Here is an 18,171-nt window from a genome sequence, read left to right as displayed (position 1 = left end):
CACTGAGGGAATTGTCAAACAAGGGTTTTAAAACCTATGCGCTTTGCATGCCACGCCAGAGAGATTGCTAACAGCTGAATATCAATCTCCATCACATCAGTATCGGCTGTACTTCACATGCAACGTGCAGCCTCGGTAGCAGATGAAAAACACCTGCAGACTCTTCCAATACTCAGATGTCAGGCAAACTCAATTTTGATGCCGAGCATGTGCACTTCCTCTTTAAGAGCTATTTCCATTTCTGTTTGCAAGTATGCCTCTACAGCCAAGTCACAAACCTCTCTTTATTCCTGCAAAAACCACAGTGATTTGTCTCTATTCCACTCGTGTCTACATCGTAAGCAGTGATGCCCCAACTTCCTTGAAATGTCCCTCTTGTATGTGGCATGAGAAACACAGCAGCTACAGTCAGAAACCGGAGACAAACCGAATGTCTGTGTTCCGTGGCACTGGGGGCGGGAGGCGGGGAGAGCCAGGACGGATTCGTTGGTCTGCTGCTAATATTAATGGATAACCTTGAACAGCTGCAGATACAGGTACCGTGCCACTGGAATCATGCCTGATGCTACTTTGAAGGAAATTCTGTTTTCTTATTATTTCCCCCCTGAATTGTCTCCAAAAGCATCATCTCAGACCCTGCACACGTACACATGCTGCTCTGCCAGAATCCAGCTAGAAACGGCTCCTCCTCACCTGCAGCGTCACGTTCCACAGACGAACCGCGGATGCCCTCATCGGCAGTGTCAGGGTGCTCAGACTCGACCCACATGGCTAGTCCCTAGGCTCACAGCTGCTAATGGTATGGAGAAAGCTTCTAATGAACGCTTAAATGAAGAAAGCTTCTCCTGTCAGGGCTTCCCAGACAGAACGAGGGAGCCCATCAAAAACCTTTCAAACACCACCTGCCTACACTGACATGTAGCTGGCCTGGATTAAGCTTAAAACTGTTCAGTATTTCTCCAGTTAACAGTTCAAAGTATTTGCCATGTTCATCAAAGCTATAAAATAATGACACAGTAACACATGCTTCAAATCTTTGTAATGACAGCAATATTTTAAAGGCATTAAACTGGTATCAAAAGTAATATCCACGGCAGATTTCCCAAAGCATGTGTTGTATTACAGTTACCGTGTTTGGAGCTAACAGGCCAAATAGGATGAGGTTAATTGACTGAGGAGCAAACGGCTCGTTATTTCTCTTGCCTTCAGTATGGCCCTGTGCAAACAACTGCTCCTGTGACTTCTTTTGTGTAACACTTTGTAACATTAATATTAGTTTGAAATCTCTGAAGACAAAGGATCTGACTTTACCATATTTGTCTCCTGTATTTAGCAGAGAAAATAGACACTTAGCAAATGGGTCACCGAGCAGGAGTGTTGGGACTTTGCTAAGCAGATTGCACAAAATGCAGTGCCCCAGCAGCTGGCTCTCCCTGATGAAGAAGATGAAAGCAGTATTACCGCCCTCTCCCAGCCTGTCACAGAAACCAGCTCTTGCCCTGCGTCTCCTTGGTCTGAGTTGAAGCTGCATCTCTCCAGCAATTGCGCTCAGGAAGGGAAATGGAGGTTTCAGGCTCCTCAGTTCCCCTGCTATCCTTCTCATCTTGCTCCTTTATAAAACGCGGTTTTGGGGGCATAGGGTTAGCTGAACCTAAAACTTGCACGCACAGAGTTGCCATTCAAATACGGAGCCTGTGTTCCCACCCCTCAGTGTGACATTTAGGCACCAGAGATCTGTTCTGATCAGTTCTGGATTCTTCTGCCAACTGCTTGGCTAAGACCTAACACTATTAGGGTGTCCATCTCATCCCTGCAAGGCACAAGGGATGCTCTTATGAGTCTAAAAAGGCTGATTGTGGCTGTTATGCGCCAAAGCATGCCTGGCTTGCCGTCAGCCCAGACTGCTCTGGCACTGAGACTCCCAAGTGTTTGGCAGAATCTGTATCTACCCCATTTGGTGACTCCTAGATAACGAAGTGGGATGCAGACATCACAGCAGTGGCTGACTGTAAAGTCTCATAATTCCTTAAATTGTCTCACCATCTTCCCACTTTCTGCTTATGTAAATACACATTTTTCTAGACAAGCTCAAGTTTCAGAGTCCTCAGGGAAGACAACTGCAGGGCAGATGCTCCTCTCCTGCTAGGTACTGGGCAGTCCCTGTTTTGTCGAAACAATCAGCTTTCTATTGAAAGACAACATCCCTTTGTCTTCTTCCCATCAAATGCAGCCACATTTTGTCCACATCAAAAGAACCAATAAGAAATTTCAGCACGAGGTCTTTGATTAATTGTGCAACAGACCTTCCCCACAGCACAAACTCGCCCCTCTACATCCCTCCCCCACACCAGGAGCTGCTCCTTTCATTCACAGTCCTACCATCCGGTGAGCTTTGTTAAAGAGTATTACATGGTCTTACCATCCAAGGACAGCCAGTCATGCTGGGAGGAAGGCAGGGTTGGCAGAGCTCTGGCTTTGTATTCAAACACCACAGAATTGGAGATGATCTGATTGTTGAAGGCAACTTGCAAAGTCACAAGCCCAGTGTCATGAGCTAAAAGGAAAGAACGTGTGGTAAGAGAGACGTCCCCGCAGAAATGCACGGCTAGGTACTATCCTATTGATCTCCCATGCGCTAAATTGCAGGCTGAGAGCAGATGCAATGTGAGCAGAGGGGGTGTTTGACAATATTTTTGTGACTAGACAACTAAAGAGTCCAAAATGCCAATCTGTATTTTCAAACATGAAGGTTGTAAGCTTAAGAGTCATCTAATGGGTTATTTTGGCAGGAGGCTGAATCACATGTGTTCCTAAAGATTACCCAGCCTCACTGCATTTCCAGTGGGAAGCTGGGGCCTAGCAACAAAGTAAAGCTATTCTGCATACACTTGAAGTCACATACTGAGGGCCATCACTATGGAAAATCTCTGCAGGGAGGTTGGAGGTGTTCTCACCCTGTGAGTACCAAGGACAAAGTACAGCATATAGGCAAATTAAGGGGCAGCAGAGCAGTGAGTGCACCCCCTGAATAACAGTTGTTCTTTAATCTGCTATTTCAAAACTAAAGAAATGCTTAGAACTGTTTCATATAATTATTTTAAAGCTAATTCAGAGCTTCTAAACAATATTCATTGTGATGTATCAAGATCCTAAATTGCTCTTGTCACGGTAAATAGGTCAAAGAAAAAGGAAAAGCTTCTCAATGTTTATGCACTACCTTTCACAACGGGTCCATGAGTTTAGTAAAGATATATACACGACACTATTAGGCTAAGAACTTGCTCTGAAACCACTAGGAGAGAGGTGTTCCTTACCTGGGCAGTAGCAGCGCAGTACCCCTGGCTGAATTAAAGATGCAGGCACTGAGATCTGATCAAACAGACAGCTGTAATTATTGCTGGCTTCCTGCCATGGACCAGTAATTAGGACTTTTACTCCTCCCTGTGAAGAAAAGAGGCAGGGTAAAAACAACATTAGAGAAGAAGCCATCCCCAGAGAGGACCATGCACTGAGATGGCTGAACAGCAAACTGCATCATGAGGGCTAAGGGCAGTGCCAAGCTAACACCAGTCAACACCAATGCCCCGGTCTTCCAGCACTGTGGGAGGGACGCAAACAGTATTCCATAGCAGAGCATCTTTGCTTCTCTTCACTCCCTCTGTTCCCCGCTCCTGCCCATACGCTCAAGTCCTGTGCTTTGCCAGTGGGACCCTCACCACAGACCACTGCCTGCCTTCTGGTCACTCACCAGCTCCGAGATCAGTGATGGCAAACCCCTTCCATGCTGCACGCCAGACACCCCTCCACCAGGCAGCTCCTGGTGCCCCATCCTGCCTCATGCCCGCCATCAAATCACAGAATTGTCTAGGGACCCTTCAGATCATCGCCTCCTCATGCCCACCATGGCCTCCTCGTGCCCCCCATCACGGGCACCAGGCTTGTTTCCTTGCCACTGGAAAGAGCCACAGGTCAGTCACAGCGAGCACGCCGCACACTCGCCATCGCCGCCCCGACCCTGCCGGTGCGGGTGGAAGGCTGCTGATAGGGAAAGGACACAGAAGGTGAGACATCGCCTCCAAAGCCACAACTGGAACCACAACAGGAGCTGGACCATGGCTCCGACAGACTGCGATGTCGGAAGATCTCAGTTAAAAGCAGCAATCGCAGGACTTGCCCTTTCCTGGGTACTGGGAACCGGGTTAAGCAAGTAAGGGTGACACCAGCGGGTGACCCGCAGCGGGGCCGTGTCTGCAGAGCGGCGCTCGGCCGCGGGTCCGGCTGCCCTGGCCGGACACCGCCGGGCTCCTCTGCCCAAGAGCGCGGCCCCGAGCCGGGCCCGGCCGCTGCTGCCGGCGCGGGGTCCGGGGACACCCGCGCTCAGGCCCGTGGGAGCGGGCCCGGGTCCTCGCGCGCTCTTCGGGGACAGCAGCGCCCGTCGGGGCCGCCGCAGGCCCCAGCCCGGCCCGGCCCTGCCCTTCCCCGCGGCCGTGCTGCCCTCGGGCGGCCGCCGGCGGCAGCGCGGCCCGCCCGCCCCGGGGAGGCGGCTGCACCGCGGCGGAGGCCGCCAGAGGAGCGCCGGGGACGGCGGGAGCGCCCGGGAGGCCGGAGCTGCCCCCCGGCCGGCCGGCAGCGCCGGGCCCGGGGCCGCGCTCCTACCGGAGCCCGCCTGACCCTCCGGCGGCCTCAGCGAACACCAGCGGCGGCGAAGGGCCGGGGCCGCTCCGAGCTGCCCGCAGACCAGGGCCCGGCCTCGGGGTAGGGCCCCAGGCGGCCAGCGCGACCCTGGACCCGAGCTGGGTTTGACAGACGTTCTGCCGGGCCGTGCAGAGGGGTTTGGCTTCATGGCCTGTGTAAAACAGATACCAAACAAGCTCTGCCAGCAGGAGTCGAACAATTCATTAGTGTAGCAACGGATAACAAAAAAAAAAGGTTTCCATGGTAGCAGCAAAAAAGAAAGATTTGCACCAGAAAGGCTGGAGGTTTGCCGTTAGGGTTTTTTTCTTGATTTTGGGGACCTTCTACACACACAAATGTCAGGCTAACTGTCCAGACAACAGGTACGGCAGAAGCAGTGTCTGTAGCCCAACATAGCCAAACGCCCCCAAAATACCGAGCTTCTTGCAAACGAAGCCTAACCGGGTTCAGTCACTAACAGACCGTCATTGCACTACTGTTCACGTAAAGCAGTCAGTCAGATAACACTAGGGGCGACCAGCGCTGACACTCGAGCTTGTGTCATCTCCAGAAAAGCAGAAGACTGGCATTCAGACCCAATTCCACCACGGCCAAGAGGAGGTAAACTCCAGCTGGTGGTGAGTGGTCGATGGTCAGTGACCACCTTGTCTCAGAGAGGACTCTGTATTTGGCAGCTGGCAGAGGTGAGGCCCCTGGGCATCCCCTGTCCCAGATGGGCCAGTCACCAACAGCGGGTGAGGCTAACGAGCAGCGGGGTGCCTTCAGCTGCCTGCACAGCCACCCTGCTGGCCACCATGGGCTTGTCTGGAGAGAGCGCAACTAAATGGAGGGCAGAAACTCCTCAAGGAGGCTTTTCGTCAGCGCTCATCGGCCATTCCTGCACGCTGGCAACCTCAGTTTCTTTCCATCTGCAGAGGGAACACACATGTTTTCACACCAAGTACCATATTGCAGAACCACTGAATACCATCTCATCACCTGCTCCTCTAACACCATGGTCCTGGAGCTGTCACAGGATAGTCCAGATGATGATTAAGCCACCTTATCTGCTTATTATTGCATATTTCTGCTGCCTCAACCACTAGCAAACTCGCCACCCAGGGGTGTCAGATGTACACTTACTGGGGGTGGTATCACAGGACTGAAAATCAGCGCTAGTCAATGGGAACAGAGAGATCTTTTCCTGAGCAGTTACTTACACATCTCCGTAAGGTAACAGATACAATAGTGCTCCAAGACTGGGCTTCCAAAACCACAAAGGACCATTTTTTTTAATTCAAAGCAACCCGCCTCTCCATTACTGGCTCAAAACAGCCTCTTTCCTCTGGCATTCCTTCACGTCAGCAAAGTCTGTGCTGCTGACATTTTTACCTTGTGGTGCATGTGACTGATTTTGGCTAATCTGTGGGATGGAGGCAAATGCTGAACTCATTAAGGCAATGCAGGTCCGGAATTATTCTGCTGAGAACATCAGAGCCAGACTTAAGGATCAGCTCCAGTTGTGCTAGGTGGCACCATGACGGCATCATGCGGGAAACACTTTGCTTTTCAATGAAACAAAACATTTCTGTTAGGATGCTTCCTAAGTGAAGAAAGGGCCCTGTCAGGGTAATGAAGGGCTTAATTAAAAGTACACTCAGACATTCAAATGGCCTTGGATTCTTTGACTTCTACGAGAAATATTTTAAAAGCCTTGTCAAATTTTAACAAAACAGTCCTTGGGAGCCCTTACTAACAAGCAATGAAAGATAAAGCAGTAAACGTCAATGAGTGAAAGCCCTGGACTTACCTCAGGGTACGACCATTCTGGTGAATAATCTGTCACCATGAACAAGCGCCCGCTCTGCTGCAGCAACCCTAAAGTGCCTTGTGCCGCAGCTGCCGAGACCACCTCAGCCACGTGCATGTACGCCATCGTGCTGGCCCCGTTCTCTGTGCTGCTGAGCTGCATGTTGGCCTGCTGAGGGCTGCAGCAAGGAATGCACATTTCAGCCTGGCTGTAGGTTGCTCTGTTACTGTCTTCAGGCTGAGAGAGTCCGGCACTGTCCCCTGACACCAGCTGGTGTCCATAGAGAGCATTGCTCCCACCTTCTACCGATATGAAATCGTTAATTAGATCAGAAAACTGGTTGCTGAAGGAGATGTCAAAGTGGTCCAAGTTAAGCTCCATGTTGGAGGAGTTATTTAAGCTGGGATGGGCCACAGGATAGAGTCCTTGTACCATGTTTCCTTGGAGAATAGGGAGATTGTTCCCGTTCCTGATGCCCCCGTTGGCCTCAGGCTGCAAGTAGTGTTCTGTGCTGCAGGCCTGAAGATCCCCTGATTTAAGCAGATTTTCGTTCCCTTCTGCCTGCTGGGAGGTCTCCATGGGAACTTCAGCTTCTGCAGTCATAGCCTGGAAGTTTGCTTGGAACTGCATGAGCTGGAGAGAAGAGGAGGACTCTATTCTGGTTTCCACTGTGCCATTACAATTGGAAGTGGTTTGGGAGGAGGACTCTGTTTTCACACTGGGGATTCCTAACGTGCTCACAAATGAGCCACTTGTGTCATTCAAATTGTTGTGAGCGTTTTGCTCAAGGGGAAGAGGTTTGCTGGCATCCTGCAGAAAGAAGCTGGGGGAAGGTGTCTGATGAACGTGAGGGCTCTGGACAGTCTGATTGAAGCTGGAAGAATAGTCCTTGTTGGAGTCAATGGCACTGAAGTCCATCTGCTCCAGGGTGGTACTTGGGCTCAGACCTCCTCCAGATGGAAGCAAACCTGAACCAGTAGTGAGGGTGAGAGTGTTAGATGCAGAAGTGGAGGAAAATGCTTCTTTGGACATCTGTTGTTCGAAAGATGTGTCCTCAGTTTTAATTTCTTTTGTAAGGGTTGTATTGAAGTTGAAGCTACGTTCTGTTGTGGGTGACTGCCTTATGTTGGTACTGATGCTGTCACTTTTCATTCCTCCTCCACCATAAGTCTGCCCTTGCTTGGGATTGTTAAGAAAACAGTCTGGGTCAAAATTCATGGTGGTTTCTGGAATTTTTCTGTTTCCATCTAAAGTTGTGGAGAGCACAAGTTCCTCGGAGACAGTGCTGGGTAGCATCGACAAGCTCTCTGAACTGCCGGTTGTTGGAAAAGCAAATTTGTGTCCATCTGAACTCACAGCAAGTACCAGTCCTTGTGCAGCTGCATCTGAGGACAGAAGGTGTTGATTGGGGCCGGAGGTGGGTGACATGGTATACACAGCTTCACTGGTGACTTCGGACATAAATACGGTGGCACTTTGTGACAAGCTTCCCATAACTGAAGCTACCGCCATACTGGACACACCAGTGACGGCTGGGCTATCCGCCATATCCGGGTCGCTATTTAATCCACTGCTGATGGACACGGGAGAATTCTGGGTCGTGTCGGGGACCTCCACCTGGTTGGTGGAAGAAACCTCAGTGCTGTTTTGATGGAGCAACACCGGTTTTGCCACTTTGCCGTTCCTCTTCTCTCGGCTGGAGGCCTTGCCATGGCTGTGCTCGTTCTTGCCTTCAGAGACATCGTTATTTTGTACCTCTGAATGAGCGCTGTACCCACCTGTCCTTGGTTCGACCTTTGGTGATATGATGCGATGTTTGGCACTGTTACACTTGTGATGCACACTGCTTCCTGCCCCTGTGCCAGAAAACAACATTTGCCATTCAGTAAATGCAAAATTAAGAGGATGCTAGCTACGTCTCTCATGGCTGTACCAAGAGAGAGCTGTGCTTACGCACTTGTGTGCGTGTGAGAGAGCGCGAGCACACGTATGGACGAGCAAGAGAGACCTTGGAAATAAAATTAACTTCTTGCAAGTGCCAGATTTACAGCTCTCTTTCCATTTAATGCCTAGATCCATCGCGTGCAATGACAGCAGCCACAAAACAGGCACCTGTGCACCCTTCATCTCACCCCGTGTAGCACCTACCCCCTCCCCCCCCGCCACCAGACAACACGTTAGGAGGAGAGGAATCGGCATCTATGACAAGTTTTGGAGTTATTTAAACATGGCTGGTCTCAGTGCAAAGTCTGCAAAGCGAGGGCTGTTGCTGTCAGCCGTGGGTTTCTGCCTTGCAGGCCCTGCTTCTTCTGCACCACGGAGGAGACCTCAGCCCCCCACAACACAGATGCCCGGCTCTTCACGCTGGCTGACGTCGGGTCTTTTGACAACCGCTCTCGTGGGCTGGATGCTGACGGGTAATCTGGAGGTGACAGATGCCATATCATGCTCCTGTCCCCAGCATCACCCTGCCATCTAGATTGCAACCCTTCTCCTCTTGTCATCATTGTGCCTATTACAGCTGCTAATCAAATTATTAAAGTACTACATTAGCCTGCACAAAGAAAGCTTTCCCTCCCATAAGGATGGTGATGTGTTTCTCTTGTTCTAAGCCGCTCATACGCTCACAGATAAACATTTTGTACTTTGAGAGGTCGCACGCAGAGCGCAGGATTAGTATCGGGGCAGCTGAAGAACGCTCAAGCAAAGGTCACCAGAAGACAACCCTCCACGGAGTTCAGCCAGCCGGTGCCTTTGCTGGCCGACAGACGATGAACATCACCTGAGTTCCTGGCAGCTTGGAAATCAGGTAGGATGAAGTAAATTCTGTCTGCAAAGGCACCTTAGCCACAAACTCTGGTGCAGGGACTGCTTTTGTTGTTGAAAGAACAGCCCATGAATTTTTGATGTTTCTTTCCTTAATTGATTCATTTTTCCTAGAATGAGGTAAGAACATTAATTATGGTACCGCATAATGACTAAAGGGGGAAAGAAACCTCCTCCTTATAGCTAATAGCTACAATTATAAATGCCATCTTCTGGGTAACATAAAGCCTCTGTGTAGCCGCTGCAATTTGCTAAATCTTTTGTTCCTTGCCCTTGAAGGGGAACCTCTCTATTATGTGCTCAAGATTTGAATCAGGTCGCTTAAAGTAGTTCAGGACGGTGCTTTTGAGACTAAACGCAATATTAAATCTCTCTATTCTCCCAGGCACAGAGATGAGCAGGAACAAGGGAGAGGCTTTCACACTGCCGTCTCTGCGGGTGACAGTAAGGAATTGGGGACGTATGTGTCAATGTGAGAGCCCTCACAAAACAAAGCGATACTGTTATGTTAAAAAGCATGCAGTAGACTTAGCACAAGACAAAACATCAAAGGGAAGAATAAAAGGATTCGTGTTCAGATCTGCAAGCCTGGATCAAATGCTGAGCCTTAAGGGTTGAATTTTAATCCAAACTCAGGTATTTCAGAGGTCATCATTCTTACTTAAAATCTGGATTGTATAATGCAACTGCCCCCCCAAAAAAGAAAAAAGAAACCCTTTGAAGCACTGACAGCTTTCCTCTATAAATTTCACTAAAGACTAATTAATGTGTCACGTATTTTACCTGACCAAAGTATACTAGGAAGGGGGGCTATAAAGCAGATGACTTGGAAGAGTGAATCACTTGGCTTCCCACTCTCTAGATAAATTGAGAATACTAAGGATGCTGTTTCTTGCTGTCGTAGTCTCACTCAAAACAAAGCCCTATTCTTTTACAGGAAAGAAATCTCTCATATTTTCACAATACCTAAGTAAAGCCTCTCTTAGCCCAGTGATACCTTGTAATTAACCACCTGAGCACCTTTTCTTCAGCAAAATGGGCTGTGGGGCAAGGAGTTCAGAGCATGAAGTTAGAAGAACGTCAAATTTTGAGGCTTCATTAACAAAATTTGGGCATGTAGAAAAGAATATGCCTTTTTGAGCAGGTCATGTATAGAGAGCATTCATTAGAACTTGCACGTTACAAAGCGTTGACATTTTTTCCAGCAGTTCCAGCTGCATCTTTTAATGCTCAAGACTTCTTCTGTCACCTCTGAATTCCAGCACTTCAGTACCGCAAGCCCTACCCCGAGTCTGGACCGAGCTGCGCTCGTTCTGTGCCCTGCCGAGGGACTCACCCAAGGTACCAGTGCAGAGACAGTTGTGTGTCCGGGGCTGCGGTTTGGTCTGGTGGCTGTCGAGGATCTGCTGCACGAGCTGTTCCACCGAGAACCCTGAACTGCTGTTTCCATTGCTGCATGTCCACTTGATGCCATGAACTGCGAAGAGAACAGTAAAACTTCCTGTCAGAAACTTCCACGACAGGCCAGAAACCATCAAAAGCCACTCCAAAAGAAGAGCAGAAACCCACTCCTGCAGCTTGTTCTCGGAACTGAAGGAGACCTATAAAGTGCGACAGTAACGGTTATTGGTTTACTATTCTCCCTGATATCTATAGGCTTCCAAATACGATTCCTGGATTAGGTACATGCAGAGGAAGAAAAACCTCAGTAGAATATCTTTCTCTATTTCAGTTTGCTGTTAATGGTGTCTCTCTAAGCTGAAAAATTGCAAGGACTATCTGTATAGTGCACGTAACCTTCATTAAAAACCTGAAAACTACTTGTGTTTCATGGAAGTAAAACAGTAAAATTCCAAGGAGCATTTTAGATTCTTTTTCTGTCTAATGTGAAAACAAAGTTAGTTTTACAATAAAATCAGCAGCCAACAAAACGCCAGTATAATAGCAAATACAAACCTTTTGCCAGGTCTTTGTTGTGAGATCCTGGTTGGCGAAAGCGAAGACTGACTTATTTTTTGGGAGTCACTAACAGACACTGCGTGAGCTCCTCCTCAGACCTCGACAACTTTTTAGGAACTTAGGAAAACGGACGGGAAGGTGACATGGCAGAACATGTTGCAAACTGAAGGTCCCTTTTCCTGGGGGCTCTTTTGGCCCGTTGGCTATTTAAATAAGAATGCTAAACTGCACGCATATAAATTTGAATAAAGGCACGCTCTCAGGATTTTTTAGATGCAGATTTCCACATAATAGTGATATACTCAACCTGACTTACAATGGAAATAGCATTTATAAAATATTTTCTCCGTAATTAGTGACTCAAAGCATCTTCTGTCTCCTTTAATGTCTCTCTGAGCAATTTATATGTGCATATTATTTATTTATCCTTTGTGTGCACTAGAGCTCACTTGCAGTTTTTGGAAAGTGCTGGTTGGTGGCAACATCATTTCCAAGACATCCCCATCCCTGGCAGCTCAGGCCTGAAGCGCTGCTTCTGGTCAGGAGCGTCTCTGTCACACTCCAGCAAAGCACCTTCCTTGCACGTTGTATTCTAAAAACCCTTCACCAGAACACACCGAATCCAAGTTAAAAGTCCCACGGACTTTGGTTTTGTAGGATTAAGCTCTAAATACACAGATCCCCAGGTGGTGAAGGTCCTCGCTGCGAGGCTGTGAAATGCCGGCAGCAGCACGTCGGGCTGAGCTCCGCAGTGCAGCTGGAAGCACCTGCAGACTCTGGAGCCAGGAGCTGAAAGCTGCTTCGTGCGAGAAGATCAGAAGCAAAGGAGGGCACATTTATGACGGCTAATGACCATCGTCAGAGAGGCAGGATATCGCGTGCACCTCCTGTTGTCCTCTTTGATGCTGATTATTTGGTACGCCGTAAGCAGCCGGTGGAACAGAGCTTCTGGATCTGCTCTGTGAAGCAGTTCTATGGCTTTTTTTGTCACCTGTTGCTGTGTTGCCTCATCACCCACTGATGTTACTTTGCCTAACAGCATCTCATCTTGGTCTAGTTTTATAGTACAGAATCCGTATTTTTATTGGCCAGGCCCAATAACTTGCAGAAATACTGTAAATAAGGTTTACAAGTATTCTTCCTCATATCACTATTTAAAGTGCTGCAGTTAGTTTAGTAATGAGTCCCTCTATGCTTGCTTGACAACTACATTTATTGTTATTGTACCCAACTGATTTTGCTTTCTAGTACGTTCACAATTTTGAATTTCCTCTTAACACGCAGTATCTGTTATTACGTCTAAGTTTAAGTGTATATATGCTTACCACTTCAGTACCTCCGCTCACATTCATTTTATTATTCTAGATACATTATTCTGTCACATGTGACATTATGCCTAATAAGTTGTTCAAATAGCAGTTTTGCAAAAAATACATTGACAGAGAGATTAAAATGCAGTAACGTATTTGGAATACTTTCGGCTATACTATATAAAGTTACTGAACTGTCATTATTCAAACTTTGCCTGAAGTTCTTTCCGGTTACTTTAGAAATGCTTTGCTAAAGAAGTGAGCTCAGACACGTGTTGCTAGACACAGAAAGCCTATTTTTCAGCAGATTGGCAGGGTTTGCTCCCCACTGCTGCTAAATCCTGCCATGAGCAGCGTATTATAGGGGGCAAGTCTGGGAAGTGAATCACGTCTCGTGGCTGGTGTATTCACGATGATGGTTCTTACGTCTGAATCAAGCTGTGAGCTGGAAGCTAAGACATATCGGACGGCTTTATAGCTGGACACCTATAGTAGCACGCCTACCATTTCCAGGCCCTCCCAGTATAACAAAGCCCCATCGTGGATCTATTGCTGCTGCGGAAAGGTCCTTCTCTATCCTCGCTCCAGCTGATCCTGATGGCTCCGGCTCCAGCTTCTGTCCACGCGGTGTGACTTTGTTTAGTGCTTACGCTCCCTGTATGTTATGAAGGTTTTAAAATAAAAAGCCAGCGAAGGGTGACAGATTGCAAAGAAATAATGTCTGGATGCTTAATGCAAATTACCCACTATATTGGCACATCCAAAATGCAGATTTTCTCCCTCCCCTTTTTAAAGAAAAACTCCTGTGAGCTGGTGAGTTGTTAGCACTGAATACCAAATACTATCAAAATAGCTTTTAACATGTCACGCTTGGCTTCCTGACACATAATGAATCAGCAGGAAAGGAGATTTTTATAGGGAAGAAAGTGCATTATGAAAGGAAGGTTAATAAAAAGCATACACACATGCTCTTCCTGTTTCTTAGTGGTTCAAAAAGTGAAACCGCTGTAGAACTATGCTTGATTAAATACAGTTGTAATGTAGGAACACAAAAAAAGGATAAAAGGATTGAAGCTCAACAAAAATTCCGGGAAGTATTTTAATCGGGTTTCTGTTCAGACTCCTCCTGCACTTCCTTATAATTTAAAATGAAAGCTGTGAACTGCTGCAGCACTTCCCTTTCCAGTGATATCACGGATGGGTCTAAAAGCTGCTGCTCTACAGCAGCAACATATCCCTTGCCACGCAGCCTCCGCACAGCGCCTGCAGCACTGAGGCACCCAGTTACTGGTATTTCGCTGGGTGCTGGGAGGAGAGGAGTGGGGACGGACGAAGATCCACAATTCAGAGTGCTGGTGCTGCTCCCAGCAGAAGTGCCTCCCACCCCTCTTTGTGAGAACAGGCTCACAGCTTTCTTCTCTTTCTTCCCTTGGGAAGAAAAGACAATAAAAATGACCTTTCCAGCATTGGCCCAGCAGCTCTCCGTTCATTAGCGCCGTCGGGACTTTGTCTGACCGTCAACAGCAAAGGGAAGAAAAATGATCTAGATTTCCAGCAAAGCAGCTTAGAAGCCAAAGGAAACTCACGCACAGGAAAATACGATTGTCCAGGTTTCTCACAACACCCTGGCTATTTCTGCCTCCTGCTGCTGCTGCCAGTACTCCGTCCTCTGCAATTACCCGCTCTGCAGTAATTACCCGGTCTGCAGCCCTTCGGTCCTCAGGTACCCTCCTCCTCCCATCGCCTCAAGCCTGCCCTGTCTCTAGACCGAACACCCTCAACGGCTAAAACCCCAACCACTTCCCTCTCTGTGGTTTCCTCCACCCTACAAGCAAAACTTGTCACTAAAATACCTTCCCCACATTTAAATCTGACCATTTCATCCTTTCGAATGCTTAGATGTTCATTTTACACTTCCTGTCTCTACTCCAAAGCTCTCGCGCTTCTGTATCCCATAGGTTCAACACAGCTTACACGTATACGTATATGCACACCACACAGTAAAGCCATTCCCTACGCCCTACCTTGCCCCGTTTTGACAGGTAAGGGCCCGTCTTTTGTTTTTTGAATAACAACAATGACATCCCGCACATGAAACAGGTAAGTTGGACAGGCTGACAGCACTGGAATATTTAGAATACTCAAGGTCAGGCTTCTGTTTGTATCTCCCTCTCGATGTATCTTGGATGGCTCGCCGCAAACCTTCCTGACAGAGTCCTGCCCTCGTCTGCTCCTGACCGACACAAAACACTCTGAAAATCCTGCAAGCGCTCACCGTAGCGCGAGCGGGTCCTTTGTCCCAGTGCCTGGATGAGACCAAAAGCCCGGCCTTGTGTCCTACATCAACCCCACCAACTGTGGACACTGGGAGGCTGTTTCCATGGCAATGGTCAATTGGAAATGGCAGCCTCGTCCCTTCAATTTTCACCACGTTGGTGTTGACAGAAGTAAAGGCCTTGCTCTGATTTCTCAGTTTGGCTGGAGGAGATTTTCATTAGATTGATCCATTCGTATCCAGACACCCACACACGATTCAGCTCTGATTCTCCAGCCCTCCACGTCCGCTCGTTATTGGTTACGAAGGACAGATTTCTGGAGCCTCGCCACTGGTGATACAGGCGGGGAAGATCACCCTGCACATTTGCTGTACCTTTGTGACACTTCCTGAACTTTAATACCTTTGTAAGAACTCGTAGAGACATTTCACTCTTGTCCGTTCTTCAAGCAGAACTCTTTCCTCCAAAATGAGACCTTTCCTTGACGGTTTGCTCAGGCGCAGCCGGAGGCTCCACAGCAAGCGGGAAGCGCGTGAGGCTCAGCTGCCCTCAGGGGGGTGCGACTCTTCTGGAGCTGCTGGGAGTGAGACTTGTGCGACTCCTATTTACACCTCAAGCCGTTTTCACTTGCAGCCACCCGAAGCTCAGGGCTGCTGGCACAGGGAAGGCAGAGCCGCAGCCCTTCTCCTGAGCCTACACGGGGCCCGCCGGCAGCAAAAGCCCACGGCGCCGCCGGTTCCTGCCTCTGACCCGCTCCGTGGGGACAAAGCTGCTGCCGCGGGCCCCGATTCCTGGGGCCGCGCATGGAGCGGTTACGGCTGGTCCCGGCCGAGCTCGGCCTGGCCAGTTCGCGGGGCTCGGCCCCGGCAGCGGCCCCCGGCCCCGCTCCCTCCGCCCGGGGCTGCGGCGCCCGCCCGCGCCGCCAGGTGGCGCCAGCGGATAAGGAACGGGCGGGAGCGGCGGGGGCGCGCGCGCACGGGGGATCCGCGTTTAATGATAGTAGTAGTAGGATTACACATTTTTTTTTTCTTTAAATTTTCTTGCTGGGCGGTTTTGGGGAGAAAATTCTTCCAGCGCCCCCGGCTCTTCCGCCGGGCTCCCGGCCCCTCCCGCGGCGCCGCCCGGCCGGCCCCCGCCGTGCCCCGCGGTCCCGCTGGCGGTCGGAGGCCACCCCGCACAGACGGACAATTATCATCGTTGTTATTAAACATCCCGGTGGAAGCGCCAGGGCAAGAGGACGCCACCTTAGCAGATGCTCTTGCACCGAGTCCGACAGTTCCTACGGCGGAATGCTGAGGGCAGACGAAACACTCCGGAGGAGCAGAAAGCCAAGGCTGGGGTGCCCATGGCATCCGCAGAGAGGTTCCGTGATTCCTGCACCCGGCTTAAGATCCAGCTTCTAGGGGGACGGCAAACTATTTGGTTTACCTTTCCTCAAGTTAATGCCTATTACTGCCAACAGTCTGGTTCGTTACTACCAGCACTCCATTTCAGCGGGTGGGATTATTTCACTGTGGTATCTCCAAATGCAGTTGAAAGACTGCCCAAAGCACCAGGCGAAAAACGCCTCCTAATTTTGTTGTTTTGGCAAAGTGGAACTTCCTACAAGAGGCAGAACTCACCCTTGAGTGAAACCACGTTTCCTAAGGAGAGACACGGGAACAAGCTCCTCTGGGGACAAAGGCCGCTGCGGATCTAAGAGGGAGCGGAAAGGTGCAGCTCCCGCACATGATCCACGTTTAGAGCAGTGCATTGCAGTAACGGAAGGGGTAAGGGACACATTTGGGTGAGAAGATGAGAAATGGAGCAGGCGGCTAATCCTGGCCATGCAGCTCATGCGAACAGAGGTACTCAAAGTCCCCGTGGCCAGTGGGACGTAAGAACCTACTATTGTATTCTCTTCTTAATAAAAAACCACAGCCAATTTTAGTAACGTAAATACTATTCCAGCAAAAGTGGACATCTGCATTACTAAAACCAAACTCTTTTAAGAATCTAAGTCACTTTTTACATGGAGGTCAGTTGGAATTAAGCTGGCAAGCTTTGGTTTCCACTGAGGGTCACTTTGTATCTCTGACAAACCCTTTGGGGAATGGCAAAAATCATCCCACATAGCATTTTTGTCCAACTGATCTTTTAAGATTAAATATAAAAGAAAACCTTAAACACAATTATTGAAATTGAATATAAATTTAAGTCAAGATAAAAATATCCAACAACTCAATTCTTCGAATTGCATTAATGCCCATTACTGCTATTTAAACTTCATTCTGGGCTACAAGCATGTAATACCCCCTCCGGTTGTCACCGCACAGGGCTGCAGTTTCAGGTCACCTCCAAGAGCCCCAGAGCATTTAATTCGCACAGAAAGAAGAGAGAGAACTGGTGACCCCGGGGAGAGGCAAGGGCTGCCCAAAGGTATTGGGTCTGGCGGGTGCCACGCGAAAGCTCCACTTTCCCCGGCTGCGTCTGCGCGCGGGCGGCAGGAGCAGGAGCAATCAGTTTCCAAGCAGCAGAGGAATGAAAAAAGCTTTTTTCCAAAAGAAAGATAGCTCTTAATTATAGTGGACCTGAAACAAGGATTGCAACGTAGCACCAGCTGTGAGCCTGTAACTCATACTTTGCCAACTGAGGGATGAGAAAGCCAAAAGGGGATGATTTGGAGAAACCCCCAACATGAGCTGGCCCACAATTTGCTGATCATATGGAGTTTATATACAGAATTCTGCTGTGCTGGATTCTGCCACTGCATTTTGCTTTTACCACCAGATGCCTCTAAGGACATCTGCTAATCTGTTCAGAGAAATCTCAAAGCAAGACTATAACGGGGCACAAGAGGGGGGGGGGAACTGTAAGCAATGCCAAATTGAGGCCCATTCTTCACACCAGACATCCTGAAATGACTTACAGGTGTCTCAGACAACATTCCTGCAGAATTTTCATCTATTATCGCTGTTCATTTTGCATAATGTCCCAGAAGGTTGCATCCGCGCAGCAGCAACGCGCATGACGACCCTTTTGGTTCGGATAACCCGTCAGGATGCTGCCGACAGTCAGATCACCCCAGCTCTGCCACCGAAGCAGGGTGTTCAGTGGGGGCTTCACAGCCCTCCCTGTGCTCCCCAACAGCACTTACAGCGTGAAGACAAGGTGCCCCATCTCCTAGCCTGGAAGGAGGTAAGAGTCACCCTGCTGGGGCCATGAACGGCGTATCCAGCCCTTCCGGGCTTGTCTGCTTCAGTCCCAAGGGCTGCGGTCTGACCAGCCAATGGTGACAGTCCAGACAGGACAACGAGGTGGTCACGGATGTCCCAGC

General features: G+C 49.1%; 1 protein-coding gene across 5 annotated transcripts in view; it reads right to left on the bottom strand.

Annotated features, from left to right (window-relative positions):
• Nucleotides 1-18,171, bottom strand: part of CAMTA1 (calmodulin binding transcription activator 1) — a 296,378-nt gene that overhangs the window by 38,907 nt on the left and 239,300 nt on the right. For all 5 annotated transcript variants that reach the window (XM_074560717.1, XM_074560719.1, XM_074560718.1 and 2 more), the window contains 4 exons: nt 10,647-10,787; nt 6,485-8,340; nt 3,315-3,441; nt 2,420-2,554 (listed from right to left, as the gene is read on the bottom strand). In XM_074560717.1, the coding sequence (XP_074416818.1) occupies nt 2,420-2,554; nt 3,315-3,441; nt 6,485-8,340; nt 10,647-10,787 (2,259 nt within the window). The remainder of the gene's footprint in view (nt 1-2,419; nt 2,555-3,314; nt 3,442-6,484; nt 8,341-10,646; nt 10,788-18,171) is intronic.

This window comes from Larus michahellis, chromosome 16 (assembly GCF_964199755.1).
Source record: "Larus michahellis chromosome 16, bLarMic1.1, whole genome shotgun sequence".
NCBI lineage: Eukaryota > Metazoa > Chordata > Aves > Charadriiformes > Laridae > Larus > Larus michahellis.
This window is presented reverse-complemented; position numbering and strand designations above follow the sequence as displayed.